Here is a 25,283-nt window from a genome sequence, read left to right as displayed (position 1 = left end):
TTTAAATTGGAGAAACAGTCAAGCTGATCAGTTGATGAAAAGCTTGGTACCGAGTTTCTTGAATGGTGACTTATTTAGGCGTAAAAGTCAATTATTCATAGAGGACTGTTAAGGTCGCTGTGCCCCCAAGCTTTCAGAGCAAGTTTGACAGGTTTGGTAGGGAGAATGTCAAGATTTTAAATTATCTTGTCAGTGATTGTTCTTCAGATAGATCAAGATGGTGGAAGTGCTGAAAAAAAAGAAAAATAATATCTTCCAAATTGGAGGTTTTCAAGGACACTACCAACCTGTGATGTAACAAGTCTCATTTTTGGGTCACCTTTCCTGCTTGTGCATTCTTTAGAGACATTTTGTTTCTAACTGTCGTGATTAAGAAGAGACTGTTGGTATCTAGATACTGTTCCTTCTTTGCAGACACAGTGGTAATTCATTCTGTAGCCTCTGTTCAAGTAATTGAAGATAAACCATTATTTTAGTGATTTTAATTTTTTTTTTCATTTTGAAGGATAGCAACTTAAGTAGTAGTTAAACTATATGTTAGGTTGTTCGTTTAAATTGGCTGAGCAGTGACCTTTTTACTCTTAGAATTTCTGTGGAAATAGTATGGCTAAATCTCATGAAGCACTGGAATTTTGAAATCTGTGGGGTGCCTCTACTTAACACTTCTTACTGATCCCTTATCTGCTGTGATTGTTTGAAAACCCATTTTGAGCCTGAAGGTGGTTCTGTGCTAGGGAGGAGTTTTTACTTATTTAAATATCTTTAAGGAATTACATGTATTTGGTGGTGTAGCTACCACTGCTATCATGTTTGAACATACTGGTTTAAATAACTAAATGTACAGGAAACACTTAAAAAGATAAAAACCATTCCTTACAAGATGTTTTCTTAGGGAACTATGATTCCTTCAGTCTTCCCCCATACTTATCCCTACCTCTTCATGATATTCTTTTAGATTCAAGGATCACCTTAAGTCTTATTATTCTCCGTATAGCTTCCTACAGCCTATCATAATTTTAGCCTTCTGTGCCTTTATATAGCATTCAGTAATTTAAATATATATAATTTAAATGTATATTTTATTGAATTATATTTAATAATTTAAATATATAAGTTATATGCTATAACTTAAATGTAAGCATAAAGTATAATTCATCTAATGTTTATGTGTGCATACCTTACATTAGGCAGCAGTTCTAGTTGGAAGAAATCCAAAGATTAAGTCATGGAGTATTGGGAGTCAGGATTTGGAGTCGAGAGACAGATGTGCAAGTGCCTGCTTTGTGGCTTTGGGGAAGTTACTTTTCTGAACCTATGTTTCCTCATAATAATTATATATACTTCTTAGGTTTTTATGAGGATTAATTAAAATATTCACTTACAAATACTTATTATTAAAAAAAGCCCTTCTTAAAAAAGTATTGTTGACATATAATGAAGTGAACCAACCTTAATTGTATAGTTCAGTACATACATCCATGTAACTGCCACCCAAATAAAGATATGGAACATTTCCAGCACCTCAGAAGGGTCACCTGTGCCCCTTCCCAGTCAGTACCCTCCAGAGATAACTAGTGTTCTGACTTGGTCACAGTAGGTTAATTTTTTTTTAACATCTTTATTGAGATATAATTCATATACCATACAATTTACCCACTTAAATGTACAATTCAGTGGCTTTTAGTATTTTCACAGAGTTGTGTAACCATCACAACAACCAATTTTAGAACATTTCTTCACCCCTAAGAGAAACTCCATACCCCTAAGCCATCAGTACCATTCCCCCTGAGCCCTAAGCAATCACTGATCTACTCTGTCTATATAGATTTACTAATATGGATATTTTATGTAAATGGAGTCATACAGTATGTGGTCCTTCTGGCTTCCTTTTACTTAGCATGATGTTTTCAAGCTTTATGTATGTTGTTACATGTATCAGGCTTCATTCCTTTTTATTGCTGGATAATTTTCTGTTGTATGGATGTGACATTATTCCTTCACCTGTTGATGGACATTTGTGTTGTTTCCATTGTGGGGCTCTCATGAGTAATGCTGCTTTGTGAACATTTATGTACAAGATTTTGTGTGGACATAAATTTTAATTTCTTTTGGCTATTTACCTAGGAGTGGAATTGCTGAGTTGTATGGTAACTCTAATTTTAACATTTTGAGGAACTGCTAGACTGTTTTCGAAAGAGGCTTCACTATTTTACATATCCACCAGTAGTGTATGAGGGTTCAATTTCTCCAAATCCTTGCCTACACTTGTTATTGTATGCCTTTTTAAATTTTATTTTAAAATTTTTAATAAGTTTAAAAAAATGTTTTATTTTTATTTATTTTTGGCTGCGTTGGGTCTTCGTTGCTGCGTGCAGGCTTTCTCTAGTCGCAACTGCAAGCGGGGGCTACTCTTCATTGCGGTGCATGGGCTTCTCATTGCGGTGGCTTCTCTTGTTGCGGAGCACGGGGTCTAGTTGCACGGGCTTCAGTAGTTGTGGCTCTTGGGCTCTAGAGTGCAGGCTCAGTAGTTGTGGCACACAGGCTTAGTTGCTCCGCGGCATGTGGGATCTTCCTGGACCAAGGCTTGAAACCATGTACCCTGCATTGGCAGGCGGATTCTTAACCACTGCACCACCAGGGAAGACTTATTGTATGTCTTTTTGATCATACACCCATTCTGGTGGGTGTAAAGTGGTATCACATCGTGATGGCTATTCGTATTGAACATCTTTTACGCATTTGCTTGCCATCTGTAAATAATCTTTGGAGAAATGTGTACTTCAATTCTTTGGCTAATTTTTTTTTTTTTTTTTTCTGTGGTACACGGGCCTCTCACTGTTGTGGCCTCTCCCGTTGTGGAGCACAGGCTCCGGACGCGCAGGCTCAGCGGCCATGGCTCATGGGCCCAGCCACTCTGTGGCATGTGGGATCCTTCCGGACCGGGGCACGAACCTGTGTCCCCTGCATCGGCAGGTGGACTCTCAACCACTGCGCCACCAGGGAAGCCCTGTTTTTTGTTTTTTTTTTATTGTGGAAATCGTCCACGTTTTATTCAGTATTAGGGAAAAACAACAGGAAAGAGATTACATTCAGTGTGATTTTCAGCATCCTAGAAACACCATTATTTATGTAGAGCAGAGATAAAGTTATAAGCAGATAATGTGGCAATGGATTTCACCTTGTTCTGGCACAACCTAATTTTGGCTGCCTTACCAGGTGAATCCAGTAAACAGAGACCCTCTTTTCAAACCAGTTTTAGGGGACGTGCTACTATTCTTACTACTGTTAGCCTCTTCTCATCAGGTCACTCTTTATTCCTGTCGCCCTATCTACTCACTAGATAGCATTTCAGTTTTCTGCTCTCTAAAGGTTCCAAAAGAGTCTGTCTATTGATTTCATCACCCAGAACCGAAGTATATGGATGAGTCAGTGTGTATGTGTGTATATGTGTGTGTTCATGAAAGAGACAGAGATAGAGCAAAGACATAGCAGAGGGAGAGAGAAAGAGAGAGAAGGAAAGTTATAAAAATAATCTCTTTTACTTTTCCCCTTTTCCGGTTTTGTTTTTCAAGTATGGGACTATTTTTTTTTTTTTTAGTTTAATTAATTAATTAATTTTTTGGGCTGCATTGGGTCTTCATTGCTGCATGCGGGCTTTCTCTAGTTGTGGCGAGCAGGGCTGCTCTTCATCGTGGTGTGCGGGCTTCTCATTGCGGTGGCTTCTCTTGTTGCAGAGCATGGGCTCTAGGCATGCGGGCTTCAGTAGTTGCAGCACATGGGCTCAGTGGTTGTGGCACGTGGGCCTTAGAGCACATGGGCTTAAGTAGTTGCCGTGCATGGGCTCAGTAGTTGTAGCTTGCGGGCTCTAGAGCGCAGGCTCAGTAGTTACGGCACACGGGCTTAGTTGCTGTGTGGCATGTGGGATCTTCCTGGACCAGGGATCGAACGCATGTTCTCTGAATTGGCAGGCGGTTTCTTAACCACTGCGCCACCAAAGGAGTCCCTGGGACTATGGTTTTGGATCAGCATAGTCTCTCTGATTTTTTTCAACCAAAATATTTTCTAATAAAGCTCCTCCAAATTTTGCTTATTTGGCATGGGATCACTTCTCTAGTCTTTAGTGATGATTTGAAAATTCCTGTTTTTTTTAAAATTAATTTTTATTGAAGTATAGTTACAGTGTTGTGTTAGTTTTTGCTGTACAGCAAAGTGAATCAGCTATATGTATACATATAGCCCCTCTTTTTTGGATTTCCTTCCCATTTAGGTCACCACAGAAAATTGAGTAGAGTTTCCTGTGTTGTACAGTAGATTCTCATTAGTTATCTGTTTTATACATAGTAGTGTATGTATGTCAGTCCCAGTCTCCCAATTCATCCCACCCCCTCCTTCCCCTCCACCCCCGCCACCGCCCCAGTACCCATACATCCATTCTCTACATCTGTGTCTATTTCAGCTGTGCAGATAAGTTCATCTGTATCATTTTTCTGGATTCCACATATAAGCGATATTATACGATATTTTTCTCTTTCTGATTTACTTCACTCTGTATGACAGTCTCTGGGTCCATCCACGTCTCTGCAGATTGCACAGTTTCATTCCTTTTTATGGTTAATATTCCACTTTATATATGTACCACATCTTCTTTATCCATTTTTCTGTCGATGGACATTTAGGTTTGCTCCATGTCCTGGCTATTGTAAATAGCGCTGCAGTGAACATTGGGGTGCATGTATCTTTTTGAATTATGGTTTTCTCCAGGTATATGCCCCAGAGTGGGATTGCTGGGTCATATGGCAGTTCTGTTTTTAGTTTTTTAAGGAACCCCCATGCTGTTCTCCATAGTGTCTGTATCAATTTACATTCCCACCAGCAGTGCAAGAGGGTTTCCTTTTCTTCACACCCTCTCCAGTATTTATTGTTTATAGATTTTTTTTGATGATGGCCCTTCTGACTGGTGTGAGGTGATACCTCATTGTAGTTTTGATTTGCATTTCTCTAATAATCAGTGATCTTGGGCATCTTTTCATGTGTTTATTGGCCACCTGTATGTCTTCTTTGGAGAAATGTCTATTTAGGTCTTCCGCCCATGTTTTGATTGGGTTGTTTGTATTTTTGATATTGAGTTGCATGTGCTCTTTGTATATTTTGGAGATAAGTCCCTTGTCAGTTGCTTCGTTGGCAAATATTTTCTCTCATTCTGAGGGTTGGCTTTTCATTTTGTTATAGTTTCTTTTTATGTGCAAAAGCTTTTAAGTTTAATTAGGTCCCATTGTTTATTTTTGTTTTTATTTTCATTAGTCTAGGAGGTGGGTCTTTTAAAAAAGATCTTGCTGTGATTTATGTCAGAGAGTGTTCTGCTTATGTTTTCCTCTAAGAGCTTTATAGTGTCCAGCCTTACATTTAGGTCTTTAATCCATTTTGAGTTTTATTCTTGTGTATGGTGTTAGGGAGTGTTCTAATTTCATTCTTTTACATGTAGCTGTCCAGTTTTCCCAGCACCACTCCGGCTAATTTTTTTTTTTTTTTTTTTGGCGGTACAAGGGCCTCTCACTGTTGTGGCCTCTCCCGTTGTGGAGCACAGGCTCCGGACACACAGACTCAGCGGCCATGGCTCACGGGCCCAGCCGCTCCGCGGCACGTGGGATCTTCCGGGACTGGGGCACGAACCCGTGTCCCCTGCATCGGCAGGCAGACTCTCAACCACTGCGCCACCAGGGAAGCCCACCACCACCACCATAATCAAGATACAGAACACTTATCTCAGGAGGTACCCTTGTGCCTGTTATCAGTCATTTCTCTCTCTCCCCCAGTCTGCCCTGAGGCAATTACTTGTTTGTTTTCTTTTCACTATTGATTATATTAGTCTTTTCTAGAATTTCATATACAGGCATATCTCAGATCTTGTGATTCCTCATGCTGGTCAAAATGACTAACAAAAAGTCTACAAATAACAAATGCTGGAGAGAGTGTGGAGAAAAGGGAACCCTTTTATACTGTTGGTGGGAATGTAAATTGATGCAGCCACTATGGAAAACAGTTATGGAGTTCCTTAAAAAAGTAAAAGTAGAGATACCATATGATCCAGTAATCCAACTCCTAGGCATATATCCAGAAAAGATGAAAAAAACTGTAATTTGATCTGCTGTATAAAACAAAAAACAAAACCTCTAATTTGAGAAGATACAGACACCCCAATGTTCATAACAGCACTATTTACAATAGCCAAGACATGGAAACAACCTAGATGCCCATCAGTAGATGATTGGTTTAAGGAGATGTGGTGTGTGTGTGTGTGTGTGTGTGTGTGTGTGTGTGTGTGTAAAATGGAATATTACTCAGCCATGAAAATGAACGAAATTATGCCATTTGCAGCAACATGGATGGCCCTAGACATTATCATACTAAGTGAAGTCAGACAGAAAGACAAGTATATAATAATACTTATATGTGGAATCTAAAAAATAATACAAATGAATCTGTATATAAAACAGAAACAGACTCACAGACAGAAAACAAACTTACAGTTACCAATGGGGAAAGGGGAGAGATAAATTAGGAGTAGGGGATTAACAGATACAAACTACTATACATAAAATGGATAAGCAGCAAGGATTTACTGTATAACACAGGGAACAATAGTATTTGGTATCTTATAATAACCTGTAAGGGAAAATAATCTGAAAAAAAAAAAACCGAATCACCTTGCTGTACACCTGGAACCAACACAATATTGTAAATCATCTATACTACAGTAAAAAATTTACCTATTAGCTTAATATTTTCTTCTTTTCTGTGTGATTTCTTCTATTTCTTCAAGACTTAAGTCATTAAAAAATATGCATTAAGAATAGAAATTTGTGTTTAGCTTCCATTCTTATGATAGGGAATGATTTTGTGAATGACTCTGGATTGGAAGTGTTTGGGTGTACATTTTATTACTATCCTCCCTTAATACTAGGATTGTACAGACTTTTTTTTTTTTTTTGTGGTACGTGGGCCTCTCACTGCTGTAGCCCCTCCCGTTGCGGAGCACAGGCTCCGGACGCGCAGGCTCAGCGGCTACGGCTTACGGGCCCAGCCGCTCCGTGGCACGTGGGATCCTCCTGGACCGGGGCACGAATCCCCGCGTCCCCTGCATCAGCAGGCGGACTCCCAACCACTGCACCACCAGGGAAGCCGTGTACAGACTTTTTTTGATAATAAGAGGTAACATTTCCCTTAGGAGTAGTTGGATGATTAAACAATTTGAGCAGTTTGTAACACAGTTAAGGTTGTTCTTTTTATTTTATTTTTTTAAAATTGCTTTGCCTTAAAAAAATAATTTGGTTGCGTTAGGTTTTAGTTGCGGCAGGCAGGCTCCTTAGTTGTGGCATGCGAACTCTTAGTTGCAGCGTGCATGTGGGACCTAGTTCCCTGACCAGGGATCAAACCTGGGTCCCCTGCATTGGGAGCGTGGAGTCATATCCACTATGCCACCAGGGAAGTCCCTAAGGTGGTTCTTTTTTTTTTTTTAAATAAATTTATTTATTTATTTATTTATTTATTGGCCGTGTTGGGTCTTCGTTGCTGCACACGGGCTTTCTCTAGTTGTGGCAAGTGGGGGCTACTCTTCGTTGTGGTGCGTGGGCTTCTCATTGTGGTGGCTTCTCTTGTTGTGGAGCATGGGCTCTAGGCCCGTAGGCTTCAGTAGTTGTGGCACTCAGGCTCAGTAGTTGTGGCACATGGGCTTAGTTGCTCTATGGCATGTGGGTCTTCCCGGACAAGGGCTCGAACCTGTGTCCCCTGCATTGGCAGGTGGATTCTTAACCACTGCGCCACCAGGGAAGTCCTAAGGTTGTTGTTTTTAAATCAGTGACTATTTAAGTCATTAAGTCTCTGCTTTGGTTATAATGTAAAATCACCTGGGGAGGTTTTTTTTTAATTTAGGTAGAATTCATAGAACATAAAATCCAACATTTTAGTCATTTTAAAGTTTATAATTTAATAGCTTTTCGTACCTTCAAAATGTCGTGCAGCTATCACCACTTTCTAATTTTAAACATTTTCGTCACCCCAAAAAGAAACCCTATAGTCATTAAGTAGTCAGTCTATATTTCTCTCTCCTCCAACTTCTAGCAGTCTTAATCTGCTTTCTGTCTCTGTAGATTTGTCTATTCAGGATGTTTCATATAGACAGAATCATACAATATGTGGGCTTTTGTGTCTGGCTGCTTTCATTTAACATAATGTTTTCAAGGTTTATCCATGTTGTAGCATGTATTAGTACTTTGTTCCTTTTTAAGGCTGACCAATATTCCATTTTATGGATGTCCCACATTTTGTGTATCCATTCATCATTTGGGTTATTTACATTTTTTGGCTATTATGATTAAGGCTGTTATGAACATTTAAGTACAAGTTTTTTTTTGAATACTTTTTAATTTTCTTGGGTGTTTATCTGGGAGTAGAATTGCTAAGTGTATTTTAACTTTTTGAGGAATTGCCAAGCTATTTTCCACAGCAGCTGCAGAATTTTATATTCTCACTAGCAGTGGATGAAAGTTTTAATTTCTCTGCATCCTTGGGACTTCCTTGGTGGTGCAGTGGTTAAGAATCTGCCTGCCAACTCAGGGGACATGGGTTCGAGCCTTGGTCCAGGAAGATCCCACATGCCGTGGAGCAACTAAGCCCATGTGCCACAACTACTGAGCCTGTGCTCTAGAGCCTGTGAGCTACAGCTACTGAGCCCGTGTGCCACAACTACTGAAGCCCACATGCCTAGAGCCGGTGCTCCGCAACAAGAGAAGCCACCACAATAAGAAGCCCGTGCACCGCAATGAAGAGTAGTCCCTGCTTGCTGCAACTAGAGAAAGCCCTCACACAGCAACAAAGACCCAACGCAGCCAATAAATAAATAAATTTATAAAAAATTTCTCCACATCCTTGACAACATTTGCTGTTTTCTTAAAATAAAAACCCCCCCACAACTTTGAGATATGATTCACTTACCATATAATCCACCCACTTAAACTATACAGTTGAAATTAAAAAACAGAACTGCCATATAATCCAGCAATTTCACTTCTGAGTATTTACCCGAAGAAAACAAAAACATTAATTTGAAAAGATATATGCACACCAGTGTTAATTGCATCATTATTTACAGTAGCCAAGATATGGAAGCAACCTAAATGTCTATTGATATGTTAGTGGATAAAGAAGTCGTAAACACACACACACACACACACACACACACACACACACAGTGAAATATTACTGAGCCATAAAAAAATGAAATTTTGCCATTTGGAGCAGCATAGATAGATCTAGAGGGTATTATGCTAAGTGAAATAAGTCTGACAGAAAAAGACAAGTACAGATGTGTGATCTCACTTATATGTGGAATCTAAAAAACAAAACAAAACAGACTCATAGATACAGAGAATAAACTGGTGGTTGCCAAAGGGGAGCGGGATTGGAGATGGGGCAAGATTGATGAAAGGGATTGAGGTATAAATCTCTAGTTAAAAGATAAATAAGCCATGAGGATGTAATAGCATAAGGAATATGGTCAGTAATATTTTAATAGTTTTGTATGGGGGCAGATGAGTTACTAGACTTATTATGGTGATCATTTCATAATGTATGCAAATAAATCACTATCTAATATACCTGAAGATAACATAATATTGTATATCAATTATATTTTCAATTAAAAAACATACAGTTGAAAAGTATAGAATTTTAAAACATTTTATTACCTCAAAAAAGAAATCTCTGCCCCTTAGTGGTTACTCTTCAACTCTTCCAATCCCCCTGTCCTTGACAATCACTAATCTACTTTCTATGTTTATAGATTTGCTCTTCTGGATGTTTCATATAAAATGTGATATTTTGTGACTGCCTTCTTTGACTAAACATGTTTTCAAGGTTTATTCATGTTGTAGCCTGTATTAATACTTCATTCCTTCTTTTTTCCCCCACAGTGACTGCACCATTTTACATTCCCATCAACAATATACTAGGATTCCAATTTCTCCATATCCTCGTCAGCACTTGTTGTTTTCCATTATTTTTTTTATAGCAATCATTAGTGGGCTTTGCATTTGCCTGATGACTAATTGTGTTGAACACCTTTTCATGTGCTTACTGGTCATTTATATATCTTCTTTGGAGAAATGTGTGTTCATATTCTTTGCCCATTTTATAGTTGGTTTATTTGCCCTTTTACTGTTGAGTTGCAAGAGTTCTTTATATATTCTGTATACAGTTCCTTTATTACATAGATGCTTTGCAAATATTTTTCCCATTTATTATTTTTTTAAACTTTTCTTAATATTATGGTTTGGAGCACAAAGGTTTTTAATAAGATGAAGCCCAGTTTATCTGTTCTTTCTTTTGTTGCTTATGCTTTTTTAAAAAAATACATATGTTTATTTTATTTATTTTTGGCTGCGTTGGGTCTTTGTTGCTGCGCACAGGCTTTCTCTAGTTGCGGCAAGTGGGGGCTGCTCTTCATTGCGGTGCGTGTGCTTCACTGTGATGGCTTCTCTTTTGCAGAGCATGGGCTCTAGGTATGCAGGCTTCAGTAGTTGTTGACGTGCACTCAGTAGTTGTGGATCATGGGCTCTAGAGTGCAGGCTCAGTAGTTGAGGTGCATGGGCTTAGTTGCTGTGTGGCATGTGGGATCTTCCCGGACCAGGGCTTGAACCCATGTCCCGTGCATTGGCAGGTGGATTCTTTTTTTTTTTTTTTTGTGGTACACGGGCCTCTCACTGTTGTGGCCTCTCCCGTTGCGAGCACAGGCTCCGGACGCGCAGGCCCAGCGGCCGTGGCTCACGGGCCCAGCCGCTCCGCGGCACGTGGGATCTTCCCGGACCGGGGCACGAACCCATGTCCCCTGCATTGGCAGGCGGACTCTCAACCACTGCGCCACCAGGGAAGCCCGGCAGGTGGATTCTTAACCACTGCGCCACCAGGGAAGTCCCATTGTTGTTTATGCTTTTTATGTCATATTTAACAAACTGTTGCCTGTCCAAGATGACAAAGCTTTATGCATATGTTTTGCTTAAGAATTTTATAGGTTTTGCTCTTTCCTTCAGGTCTTTGATCCATTTATTTCGTGCAGTTCTTTATTATGTGAGGTAGAGGTCCAGTTTCATTCTTTTGCATTTGGATATCTGGTTGTCCCAGTACCATTTGTTGAAGAGACTTATACTTTGCCCATTGAACTATCTTGGTACCTTTGTCGAAAGCAATTGATAACAAATGTGTGGGTGTTTTCCTGACTCTCACATAATGTATAGTTCTTCTATTCCATTTATCTTTATTTCTATTCTTGTGCCAGTGCCACACGGTCTTGATGATGTAGCTTTGTAGTAAGTTTTGAAATTGAGATGTGTGAGTCCTTCAGCTTTGTTCCTTTTTTTCAAGATTATTTTGGCTATTCTGGGACCTCTGTTTTTCCATGTGAATTTTAGGATCAACTTGTCTATGTCTACAAAAAAGCCAATAGGAATTGTATTAGGGTTGTATCTGTAGAGCAATTTGGGGAATGTTGTTGTCTTAACAATGTCAGGTCTTCCAATTCATGAACGTGGGATGTCTTTGCATTTACTTAGATCTTTTATATCTTTCAACAATAGTTTAAAGTTTTCAGTTGCAGGTCTTGCACTTTTGTTAAATTTTGTTAAGAATTTTGTATAAGAATTTTATTATTATTTAAGAATTTTATTATTTTTGATGCTATTAAGAATGGAATTTAAAATTTTCATTTTTGGATTATTTATTGCTAGTAGATAACAGTATAATTGATTTTTGTATATTTACCTTGTATCCAGCAATCTTGCTGAACTTTTTTTTTTTTTTTTTAAATTATTTATTTAGGTTCTATGATAAATGTTTTTTTTTTTTCTATATTTATTTATTTTTGGCTGTGTTGAGTCTTCGTTTCTGTGGGAGGGCTTTCTCTAGTTGTGGCAAGCGGGGGCCACTCTTCATCGCGGCGCGCGGGCCTCTCACTGTCGCGGCCTCTCTTGTTGCGGAGCACAGGCTCCAGACGCGCAGGCTCAGTAGTTGTGGCTCACGGGCCCAGTTGCTCCACGGCATGTGGGATCTTCCCAGACCAGGGCTTGAACCCGTGTCCCCTGCATTGGCAGACAGATTCTCAACCACTGCGCCACCAGGGAAGCCCCCTTGCTGAACTTTTTAATTAATTATAACAGTTTTTTAGTGGATTTCTTAGTTCTTTTTTTTTTGAATACAAGATCATGCCATCTACGAAAGGCAGTAGTTTTACTTCTTCCTTTCCTATTTGGATGTCTTTTATTTCTTCTTCTTGCTTAATTGACATGTCTAGAGCCTCCAGTATAATGTTCAATAGAAATGATGAAAGCAGACATTCTTGTCTTGTTCCTGTCCTAAGAGGAAAGCATTTAGTCTTTCACCTTTAAGTATGATATTAGCAGTGGGTATTTTGAAGATGTCCTTTATTGGGTTGAGGCATTGGTATTTAAAAAAAACTTTTAAATAAATAATAATATATAGTCAAGAGGACCAATTATTTAAGTTAATGTTTAAGGAACTAGAATAAATTATTGTATTTTTCCTATTGAAATATCGCTGAAGAGATGAGGTTTATATATGTATTTTTTCCTTTATAGAAAAAATACAAATCTTAATGAGTAGTAGAAGAGTTCAGAAGTCCAGTTTTACTTCTGTTAGATGCATATCTTTTTTTTTACATGACCAAATTACAAATAGCATCTAAAAAACTTATACTTTAAATTATTTTTCCTTGTATTTCAGACAAAAGGATGCCACGGAGAAAGAAAAAAGTTAAAGAAGTCTCTGAAGCTCAGAACCTGGAGAAGAAAGATATAGAAACTACCAGTCCTGTCAATGTGAAGAAGAAGCGTAGACTTGAGGATGCATTCATTGTGATATCTGATAGTGATGGAGAGGTCAGTATTATGAAGAGTAGAGCACTAGGTCTCAGACTAGGCCTCCTTATCTGTGACTGGTTTGTTTTGTGAGAATATACCTTAATGACACCATGAAGTTTTTTGATTTTTTTAAAAATTAAAAAAATTTTTTTAAGGTTTTTTTTTTGTTGTTGACCATTTTTAAGTCTTTATTGAATTTGTTACAATATTTCTTCTGTTTTATGTTTTGGTTTCTTGGCCGGGAGGCATGTGGGATCTTAGCTCCCCGACCAGGGATCAAACCCGTACCCCCTGCATTGGAAGGCGAAGTTTTAACCACTGGACCGTCAGGGAAGTCCTGACCATGCAGTTTTTACTTAGCTTCATTTTGATTTGTAAATGGAATTAAGAATTACTTAAGGGCTTCCCTGGTGGCACAGTGGTTGAGAGTCCGCCTGCCGATGCAGGGGACACGGGTTTGTGCCCCGGTCTAGGAAGATCCCACATGCCACGGAGTGGCTGGGCCCATGAGCCATGGCCGCTGGGCCTGCGCGTCCGGAGCCAGTGCTCCACAACGGGAGAGGCCACAACAGTGAGAGGCCTGCGTACCGAAAAAAAAAAAAGAATTACTTAAAAGAAAGAAATCATACTGTTTGGCTGAGGATGGATCATAGTTCCTCAGTTTTATATTAACTGAAGGAGATATTTTAAAACTATTTGCATAAGTTAGATGTGAATCTTAATTTTCATATGTTTGGAAAGTGAGAGAAAGACAATGGAAATGCCTTTTAAGTCTCTAGATATACTCTGTCCGATGTGGTAGCAACTAGCCACCTGTAGCTATTTAAATTTAAATGAATTAAAATTAAATACAAGGAAAAATCAGTTCCTTTCTTGCACTAGTCACCTCTAGTACCTGCCGTGTTAGCGCAGGTATAGAACATTTCCTTCATTGTAGAAAGCTTTGTTGGATAGTGCTGTAATAGATCTTAACATATTTCCTTTGTTCCCTATTTCCATTTGTTAATTGGAGATTTGTACCTGTCTATAGGTCACATCCAGTAAGCCAGTGAAGTAAGACATAGTTTTTTCCTCTAAGTTTACCTCTCGCTCTTCTTTATCTTCTATCTCATTTGATGGTAGAACCACTCATTTACCTCAAGTTATAAAGCTCAGAATTATCCCTAACTCTTTTTATCTATCTCATGTTTTATACCTAATCATTGACCACAAATGATTGACCATATCCTTTAGCTTTTTTAATATGATTTTTCTTTTTTTTTTTAATTTATTTTTATTTTTGGCTGCGTCGGGTCTTTGTTGCGGCATGTGGGATCTTCGTTGTGGTGCAAGGGTTTTCTCTCTCTGATTGTGGTGCGTGGGCTCCAGAGCTTGTTGGTCTTTGTAGTTGTGGCTTTCGGGCTCCAGAGCACATGGGCTTTGTAGTTTGAGGCACACAGTTCTCTACTTGAGGTGTGCGGGCTCAGTAGTTGCCCTGTGGCATGTGGGATCTTAGTTCCCCGACCAGGGATTGAACCCGCATCCCCTGCATTGGGAGGCGGATTCTTTACCCCTGGACCACCAGGGGAGTCCCACATCCTTTAGCGTTTAACCTCTTAAATGACACTCACATCTGTCCTTCCTGTTCCATTTTTCATTTATATTCTTGATCACTTGTTATTTGAGTTCTTATAGCAGACTCTTAACTTGCTTCTCTGCCTTCAGTTTTTTCTCTCTAAATTTCACTTAGCTTACTCCAGCTCTTTTCTAAGAATTTAAATTTTAGATCTTTGTACTTGCTTGCTTAGAAATCCTTGGCTCCATAATCCCTACAAAATCAGTTTAGAATTTTAATGTGGTATACTCTATCAGAACCTTTACAGTCTGAATAGTCTCATTTATATTCTTATCAGTAGTGTGTTAATTTCCTTGTTCCCTGCCAAGACTTATGACATTTTTTATTTTTCCCAACTTGATAATCAGAAGTATGTTTTTAATAATAAGCAAGATGGAACAGTTTTTCATATTTCTGTTGGATATTTGTTTTTCTGGGGGGGAACGTTCTTGTAGTCGGATTTTTAATTAGGATTTTGTCTAAATAGTTCTTTTTTAAAGTATAAAAGTATAAAGAAGAGAACAATCCATTGATGCTACTATTTGGATAACTAAACTTAATATTGACAAGAGTAAAATAGTTATACATGTACATGTATATTAAAAAGTTAGGGCTTCCCTGGTGGCTCAATGGTTGGGAGTCTGCCTGCCGATGCAGGGGACATGGGTTCGTGCCCTGGTCTGGGAAGATCCCACATGCCGCGGAGCGGCTGGGCCCGTGAGCCATGGCCGCTGAGCCTGCGCGTCCAGAGCCTGTGCTCCGCGACAGGAGAGGCCACAATAGTGAGAGGCCTGCGTACCGCAAAAAAAAAAAAAAGTTATATACATACCTGTTAAAAAATCAAAACAATAAAAACAGTTCAAAAGTGTTTGAAAATAAAACAGTGTAGAAAGGTGTAAAATGAGGATGTACATCTGAGTCAGTGTACATTTAATGAAAGGTAACAGTTTCTTCTGTATTCTTCCAGAAAGAAAAATCTTTATCCATAATACCATCAATAAAAACTTTTACAGGAAACGAATCATGTGACACATAATGTTTTGCTTTTTCACTTAATATTACTTGTAGATCTTTCTGTAACAGCACATACAGATTTATCTCATTAAATTTTTAAAAATTGTCAAATAAAAAAGAATCTGAACACATATATTCACTATATTTGAAGCCCTCTTGACTTAGTGTGGACCCTCCCCAAATGCGTCTCTTTCCACACATCCAGAGGTAACTACTATATTTATCTTTTCCATTCTTTTCTTTACATTGCTACCACATTTACATGTGTCTCTAAACAGTGTACATTTATATTGAAAAACTGAGTCTCAGTGGTTAGGCACTTCTACCAATGTTTTTCAGCAATCCTTTCTCCAAAGATTTGAAATTTCACCTTTATTGTAAATTAAAATCTTGTCTGTAAATAGGTTAGTTTTTGGATTTTCTATTTTGTTCCATTGATCTATAACATATTTTTGAAATAAATATTCAGTTGATTATCTTATGTTTTTTAGATAGGTACTTATATCTGCTAATAATGATAATTTTTCTCTTTTCCTTTCTAGTGTTTACAATTAACTTTTTTGCTTGTTTTATTGCATTGACCGTAGACTCCACAATAATGTTGATTGATGTCAGTGATAGAGTACATCTTTATCTTGAATTTAATTGTGGAAGTATTCTGATGTTTTGCTATATGTTTCATATTTCTGTTCTTTATTATGTTTCAGAAATATTCTTTAACTGCTTATTTACTATTAGTATTTTTAGAAATGTATGTTTAATCAAATATTTAATCAAATTTCATTATTTAGCAATATGATGATACAGTTTTTCTCCTGTTATCAGTTAATATTATATATTAATACAGTTTTAAATTTTGGAACATCTTCGCATTTCTGGAGTAAATCTTACTTGGTCATGATGTATTTATTACATTAACATAATATTGAATTTTCTTTCTCGGTATATCATTTATGAGTTTGCATCTGTATTCCTAGTGGCGTTTGTTTTATGTAATTGTCTTTTTTTGGTATTGTTTTCATCAGATTTTAGGATTAGGTTTATGGTATAAAATAGAGGAAGCTTTTCATTATTTTAATGTTCTACCAGTTTAAATAGTAGAGGAATTTTCTGTTCTTTAAGGTTTACTAGGATTTGTTCATAAAACTGGTCTACCAACTAATTTTTCTTTCTTTTTTTTTTTTTTTGTGGGATTCTCCCAGACTGGGGCATGAACCCGTATCCCCTGCATTGGCAGGCGGACTTTCAACCACTGCACCACCAGGGAAGCCTGCACCAACTAATTTTTAATATTACTTTATGTTCTTTTAGTATCTTGGTATTTTTGTGCATTTTTTAAAAAGACTTTGTTTTACAGTGTAAAAAAGTAGTTGGTACAGTCATTCTTTTGGGCTGTGAGGTTAAAATTAAATGAATTACTTGATATTTCTTCTGCTCTTTGCACTGCTGACAGCAGTAACTTTAATTTATTCTTCAGCTTAGATGTCAGTTTCTTTGGTGGGCGGGGGGGGGGGGGTCCTTGCAGATCTTCCAAGATTGGGGTCAGTTGGCCATCTCTTGTGCTTTCATAGAACCTATATTTCTGTAGTATTGATTGTCACACTGTTTTGAAACTGCCGCTGTGTTACTGCCTTTAACACTAGACCAAGATTTCCTAGAGGTTAAGAATTTTGTATCTTAAATACCTAACAATAGTGCTTGGCCTATATTAGTAGACATTTTCAAAAAATGGGTCTTTGTTGCTTCACATGGGCTTTCTCTAGTTGTGGCAAGTGGGGGCTACTCTTCGTTGCGGTGTGCAGGCCTCTCATTGCGGTGGCTTCTCTTGTGGAGCACGGGCTCTAGGTGCGTGGGCTTTAGTAGTTGTGGCACGTGGGCTTAGTAGTTGTGGCTTGTGGGCTTTAGAGCACAGGCTCAGTAGTTGTGGTGTATGGGCTTAGTTGCTCCGTGGCATGTGGGATCTTCCAGCCCAGGGATCGAACCCATGTCCCCTGCATTGGCAGGCGGATTCTTAACCACTGTGCCACCTGGGAAGTCCTTACAGGAATTTTGAGAGGAATTAAATGAGGTGATGTATTTAAAGTACCTGACACATAGTAAGTCTGCAGTACATAGTAACTGTTTATTAAAAGCTTCTATTGTATGATATAAGCTGGTAGACATATTGTAAGAAGCACATTTATATAAGAGAGTACAAAAAGCGTGCTGTATCATGAAATCACTTCTTTGATATCAGTTGGATCATCTGCCTCACTGCCTGAAGAAAGATGCACATAAGGATCAGTAACCAGTTGGATTCTGTTGGTCCCAAAACAATCCATGGGGCCAGTTAATGAATTGGATCTACAGTTGATCCTTGAACAACACAGGTTTGAACTGCATGAGTCCACTTATACATGGATATTTTTCAATAGTAAATATTACTGTATTACATGATCTGTGGTTGGTTGAACCTGCAGATGCAGAACCGCAGTTATGGAGGATTTGCAGATATGGAGGATCCATGTATATATAGGGTGCCGCCTGTAAGTTATACACAAATTTTTGACTCTGCGGAGGGTCGGTACCCATAACCCTCTCGTTGTTCAGGGTCCACCTGTATTTATTCTTGACTTCTTCAATCTTCAATTCCCCATTTTCAGGATTCTCAGTTGTAAATTTGAAGTATTTCAGTTGGATAAGTTTTAGCTTTCCTGGAAATGGAAAGATAAATTCCTGTCTGCCATTTTTTCTCCATCTTTTAGAGAATAGTTTTTTGAATCTCATAGCATTTGTTTTGTTGTTAGTATCTGTTCAACCCTTTATGAAAGAGAGCTTAGGCATAACTATGTGCTCTAAAAGTAAAACCATCTGAGAGTTTTGATCAGGAATGGGTATTGGATTTTGTCAAATGTTTTTTCTTTTTTAACATCTTTATTGGAGTATAATTGCTTTACAATGGTGTGTTAGTTTCTGCCTTATAACAGAGTGAATCAGCTATACATATACATATATCCCCATATCCCCTCCCTCTTGCATTCCCTCCCACCCTCCCTATCCCACCCCTCTAGGTGGTCACAAAGCACCAAGCTGATCTCCCTGTGCTGTGCTGCTGCTTCCCACTAGGTATCTATTTTACATTTGGTACTGTATATATGTCCACGGCACTCTCTCACTTCCCCCTCTCTGTGTCCTCAAGTCCATTCTCTACGTCTGCGTCTTTATTCCTGTCCTGCCCCTACGTTCTTCAGAACCATTTTTTTATATTCCATATATATGTGTTAGCATACAGTGTTTGTTTTTCAAATGTTTTTTCTTAGTGTATGACATGAAGTTATAATTTTTCTTTTTCAGTCTGGCAGAGTGGTGAACTACATTGATCTTTGAATATTAAATCAATCCAGCATTCTTGGGATAAACTTCCCTTGCTCCTGATGTTGGATTTGATTTGCTAAAATTTCATTTAGGATTTTTGCATGTATCTTCATGAGGGTTATTGGTTTGTAGTTTTCTTATAATGTCTTTATCTGGTTTTGATGTCGGGGTAATTTTGGCTTTATAGAATGAGTTAGGAAATGTATCCTCTTCAACTTTTTAGAAGAATTTATATTATTTCTAACTTAAATGTTTGATAGAATTTGCCAGTAAAATCATCTGGGCTTGAAGTTTTGTTTGTGGAAAGGATTTTAACTACAATTTCAACTTCGTTAATACATATAATGCTATTAAAGTTATCTCTTTTCTTGAGTAAGCTTTGATTGTATATTTCAAGGAATTTGTCCATTTCAACGACATTGTTGAATTTCTTGTTATAAATAGTTGTTTATAATATTTCGTTGTTATACCTTTTGAAATCTGTAGAATGTATGGTGATAACACCTCTCTTATTCCTGATACAGCTCTTTCTTCTTCATCTTGATTGGCCTGGTTTATCACTTTTGCCTTCACTGATTTTCTGTTTAATTTTTCTGTTTTCAGTTTAATTGATTTCTACTTTGATCTTTATTTCCTTTCTTCTGCTTATTTTATTTTTTATTATTTATTTATAAACATATTTGTTTATTTTGGCTGCACCGGGTCTTAGTTGCAGCATGCAGGATCTTTAGTTGCAGCATGCAGACTTCTTAGTTGCGACATGCGGACTTCTTAGTTGCGGTATGCGGACTCTTAGTTGCAGCATGCATGTGAGATCTAGTTCCCCGACCAGGGATCAAACCCGGGCCCCCTGCATTGGGAGTGCAGAGTCTTACCCACTGAACCACCAGGGAAGTCCCTCTTCTGCTTAGTTTCGTTTTCTCTTTTGATTCTACTTTCTTAAATGGAAGCTAAGGTCAAGCTGAGCAAGAGACCTTTTCTAATATAGGTGTTTAATGGTGTAATTTTCGCTTAAGAACTACTAAAGCATCGTACAAATTCTTTACATGTTGTGTTTTCATTTTCATTTAATTCAAAAAACTTTCTAATTTCCCTTTGATTTCTTCTTTGATTCATAGGTTATTTAGAGGTACAACATTTAGTTTTTAAATACTTGGAAAGTTTTCTAGGTTTTTCTGTTAGTTATTTCTGATTTAATTACATTGGTCGTATATACTTTGTACATTTGAATCCTTTTTAAATTGATTGAAACTTGTTTTATGACCTAGAATATCATTTATCTTGGTAAATATTCTGTGTGTACTTGAGAAGAATGTATATTTTGGGTGATGTTTTCTATAAATGTCAATCTGGTCAAGTTGGTTGATAATGTTGTCAAATTTACTATATCCTTATTGTTTTTCTCCAAATATTCTACGAATATTTTGAGGGAAGTATTATAGCCTTTGACTATAATTGTGGATTTGCCTATTTCTCTTTTCAGTTCTGTCAATTTTTGTTTCATGTATTTTGAAGTTTTGTTATTAGGTGTGTGAACATTTAGGATTTTTCTCTCTTGATTGAGCCCGTTATTGTTATGAAATAACCTTTTTTTAATCACTGGTGATAATCTTTGCTCTGATATTTACTTCTTATGACAGTAATATAGCTACTCCAGTTTTCTTTTCTTTTTTTGGCTGCGCTGTGTGACTTGCGAGATTTTGCTTCCCCGATCAGGGATTGAATCTGTGTCCTCAGCAGTGGAAGCGTGGAGTCCCAACCACTGGACTGCTGGGGAGTTCCCTTCTTTTTATCGATAGGGGAATTTTTTTTTTTTGACCGTGCCATGCGGCATGCAGGACCTTAGTTCCCTGACCAGGGATCGAACCCATGCCCCCTGCAGTCAAAGCATGGGTCTTAACCACTGGACTGCCAGGAAAGTCCCCATAGGACAATTCTTTAATAAAAACAAGTTTACATGTTAACATTTACGGCTTAGCTGGAATAAATCTGTCCAAATTAAAATTTTATTAAGGACCAAACGTAGAATGACTGGTTTTTGTATAAAGTAATGGAATTCCCTCAAAACAATGGGTCTACTTCCATTTTAAGACCTCTGAAAAGCAAAATATCTAGTTATTAAAATAATTAAAACTTTTCACCTGTAGATAAAAATAGTTATCCATGAGGTTAAAGCATACAATGCCTGTCACATGCAAATACACTTTTTCTGGAACTTAAAAACTGCGGGCCTAAAATTATAATTAAGCCATTTCCCCACATTTATTTAGTTTCAAAACATGAGAAGTATCTTTTAACTATAGAAAATTACCAAATGACCTAATGTTCAAAATAATATTTTAGAAATGCTATCTTGTGTTAACACTGCTTCATCCTGATATATAGTCCATATATGTTAATATTACAGACTATTAAATACGAGTCACTATTACTTTTTCTGCTGCCTAGAAGAAATAAATATTTCCATTCTTTGCAATTCTGTCACATATATAATATAGGAATGAGAATAAAATTCCCTTCTAATATAGCCATGTTTTCAACTAGCTTAGTTTCTTTATATGGTATTTACCTAGATTTACTTTACAGGCATCATGAATTGATTTTTTCCAGTTTAAAAAATACTACTTCAGTGACTTCCTTAATGAGTGTTCCTTAAAAAAAAAAACCTTCAAAACTTGAGACATTTCTCAAAAATAAACTTTTATCATTTAGTTTTGAATTTTGTCCATTAGTGCTTATATAGGATCTTAGATGGTTGACTTCAAGAAGGTTAATAACCCTAAAGCCAGATTCATTCCTATAGTCCATTCTGCCCAGTGCTGAAAGTCATGTGATTTAACAAAACTCCTCATATTGAAATTGTCTTCAGAAATAATACTTTTGTATTTTGTAGGATTGTCACTTCAACTTTAGTTGGTTATCTGGTTGTGATACAAAAAGGCATACAAACTACACATTGTTACAGAGAAGCCGTATAATGTAACACAATGTAGGAGATTAAGATGAACTTTTTTTTTTTTTGCGGTACACAGGCCTCTCACTGTTGTGGCCTCTTCTGTTGGGGAGCACAGGCTCTGGACGTGCAGGCTCAGCGGCCATGGCTTACGGGCCCAGCCGCTCCGCGGCATGTGAGATCCTCTCGGACTGAGGCATGAACCCGTGTCCCCTGCATCGGCAGGCAGACTCTCAACCACTGCGCCACCAGGGAAGCCCTAAGATGAACTTTTGATAAAAGGTAGAGAATCATTACTTATATAGAAGCAACATTTTATCTGTCAAAATTCTTCAATTTCTGTAAAATCTATAATTTGTGAAAAGACAGTCTCTAAATCCAAGATTCTTAAAAACTATGCACAGTGACTTCCCTGGTGCCACACTGGTTAAGACTCCATGCTCCCAATTCAGGGGGCCCGGGCTCGATCCCTGGTCAGGGAACTAGATCCCACATGCATGCTGCAACTAAGAGTTCGCATGCCACAACTAAGGAGAGGCGAGCTGCAACTAAGGAGCCCACCGGCTGCAATTAAGGAGCACATGTGCTGCAACTAAGGAGCTGGTGAGCTGCAACCAAGACCCAGTGCAACCAAATGAATAAAATAAATATTAAAAAAAAAACTACGCACAAGAACCATAGTATTTGGGAAAAATGTTTATACAAGTAGTTTTAAAAATGTAACTTTTGCTACTATGAATTACACATTAACTAATTGAAAATATGCCACAACGGTAATTCTGGAAAAACAATTTATCATTTTCTAAATGGATTTTCCCCACATTTACTGTATGATGTAGCTGTTAATACTGCACAAGTCCAATTAACAATTTAATTACTTTTAATGTTTAAGCAACGTCAAGGGATTTTTCTCCCTTAAAATAAGTTTTAAACATCAAAACCTATGCCTGTAAAATTTAAAACTTTCAACAGTCCCAACATTTTGAAAGAAAACTATTTTAAACCATTATAAACTTCTCAAATGTTCCTTATATTATAGGTGTGTCAACCTCGTTATCTAGTGTAGAATCCTTCATAGGTTTCTGTGTCTCTTCACTGGGTGACTTTTTCTAAGTGCAGCTCATGAGTGTGTTTCCTTTGTTGTTATTTCCATTATGCTGTGGCCATCAAGCTTTCTTTTGACTTGCTTTACTGTAGTATTTCTGTTTTCATCCTCTTATTTTGAATCTTTTTGTATCTTTACATTTAAATGTAATTAAAATTTTTCTTTTAAATTACATTTAAATTTAATTTAAGGATCTCATTTAAATGTAAAAGAAATGTGAATTTCTTGTAGGCAGCACATATAGTTGAGTCTTTATTACCATTCTGACAGTCTCTGTCTTTAATTTGGGTATTTAGATCATTCAAGTTTTATGTGATTATTGATATAGTTAGATTTGAATATATTGTCTTGATGTTTGTTTTTAATTTGTGCCATCTTTATGTCCTTTTTTGATTTTGGGGGGCACCTTTTTTGGATCACTCAAGTTTTTTTTTTTTTTTAATTTTTTATTGAAGTGTAGCTGGTTTACAATGTTGTATTAGTTTTTGGTGTATAGCAAAGTGATTCAGATTTGTATATATATATTCTTTCTCAGATTCGTTTCCATTATAGGTTATTACAAGATACTGAATATAGTTCCCTGTGCTATACAGTAGGACCTTGTTGTTTATCTGTTTTATATATAATAGTGTGTAACTGTTAACCCCCAGCTCCTAATTTATCTCTCCCCACCCTTTTTCCCTTTGGTAACCATAAGTTTGTTTTCTATGTCTGTGAGTCTGTTTATTTATTTTATTTTTTTATTGAAGTATAGTTGATATACAGTGCTGTGTTAGTTTCTGGTGTACAGCAAAGTGATTCATTTATATACATACATATTCTTTCTCATATTCTTTTCCATTATGGTTTATTACAGGATACTCAGTGTGGTTCTCTGTCCTATACAATAGGATCTTGTTGTTTATCCATTCTATATATAATAGTTTGCATCTGCTAGTCCCAAACTCCCAATCCAACTCTCCTCTGTCCCCCACCCTGGCAACCACAAGTCTGTTTCTGTTTCGTAGATAAGTTCATTTGTGTCATGTGTGAGATGACACATATAAGTGATATCATATGGTATTTGTCTTCCCTCTTTTTTTTTAATATTTATTTTATTCTTGGCTGTGTCAGGTCTTAGTTGCAGCACTCGGGGTCTTCGTTGTGGCATGCAGGATCTTTCATTGTGGCGTGCAGGCTTCTCTCTAGTTGTGGCATGTGGGCTCTGTACTTGCAGAACATGGGCTTTCTAGTTGTGGCTCACATGCTCAGTGGTTGTGGCGTGCAGGCTTAGTTGCCCTGCGGCATGTGGGATCTTAGTTCCCTGACCAAGGATGTAACTCGCATCCCCTGTATTGGAAGGCAGATTTTTTATTTTTATTTTTTTGTGGTACGCGGGCCTCTCACTGTTGTGGCCTCTCCTGTTGCGGAGCACAGGCTCCGGATGCGCAGGCTCAGCAGCCATGGCTCACGGGGCCTAGCTGCTCTGCGGCATGTGGGATCTTCCCGGACCGGGGCACGAACCCGTGTCCCCTGCATCGGCAGGCAGACTCTCAACCACTGCCACCAGGGAAGCCCCAGATTATTTTTTTTTTAAAAAATATTTATTTATTTTTGGCTGCATTGGGTCTTAGTTGTGGTGTGGCATGCGGGCTCTCTAGTTGTGGCACACGGGCTTAGTTGCCCCGCGGCATGTGGGATCTTAGTTCCCTGACCAGCAATTGAACCTGCGTCCCATGCATTGGAAGGCGTATTCTTAATCACTGGACCACCAGGGAAATCCCTTTTTGTTTCTGACTTACTTCACTTAGTATGATAATCTCTAGGTCCATCCATGTAGCTGTAAATGGCATTATTTCTTTTTTTTTTTTATGGCTGAGTAATATTTCATTGTATACATATATACCACAACTTCTTTAACCATTCATCTGTCGATGGGTATTTAGGTTGCCCTCATGTCTTGGCTGTTGTAAATAGTGCTGCTATGAACATTTGGGTGCATGTATCTTTTCAAATTATAGTTTTGTCTGGATATATGCCCAGGAGTGGGATTGCTGGATCATATGGCAACTCTATTTTTAGTTTTTTGGGGAACCTCCATGCTGTGCTCCATAGTGGCTGCACCAATTTGCATTCCCACCGACAGTGTAGGAGGGTTCCCTTTTCTCTACACTCTCTCCGGCATTTATTGTTTGTAGACTTTTTGATGATGGCCATTTTGACTGGTGTGTTTGTTTAGGTACTCTGCCTAATTTTTGTCAATCAAGTATTTTTTATAATCTCTCTCTCTCCCTCCCTCCCTCCCTATGATCCCATTTTATCTCCATTTTTGACTTGCTGGTTATAATGCTTTTTTAT

At 37.8% G+C, this 25,283-nt stretch overlaps 1 protein-coding gene across 2 annotated transcripts in view; it reads left to right on the top strand.

The window, feature by feature from the left end:
* Positions 1-25,283, top strand: part of UIMC1 (ubiquitin interaction motif containing 1) — a 191,398-nt gene that overhangs the window by 55,140 nt on the left and 110,975 nt on the right. For both annotated transcript variants that reach the window (XM_065873423.1, XM_065873424.1), the window contains exon 2: positions 12,790-12,944. In XM_065873423.1, coding sequence (XP_065729495.1) covers positions 12,798-12,944 — 147 coding nt within the window. In that variant the 5' untranslated portion in view covers positions 12,790-12,797. The remainder of the gene's footprint in view (positions 1-12,789; positions 12,945-25,283) is intronic.

Source organism: Phocoena phocoena, chromosome 3 (assembly GCF_963924675.1).
Source record: "Phocoena phocoena chromosome 3, mPhoPho1.1, whole genome shotgun sequence".
In the NCBI taxonomy this organism is placed as follows: domain Eukaryota; kingdom Metazoa; phylum Chordata; class Mammalia; order Artiodactyla; family Phocoenidae; genus Phocoena; species Phocoena phocoena.
The sequence above is the reverse complement of the archived record's forward strand: the minus strand, read 5'-3'. Positions and strand labels throughout refer to the sequence as shown.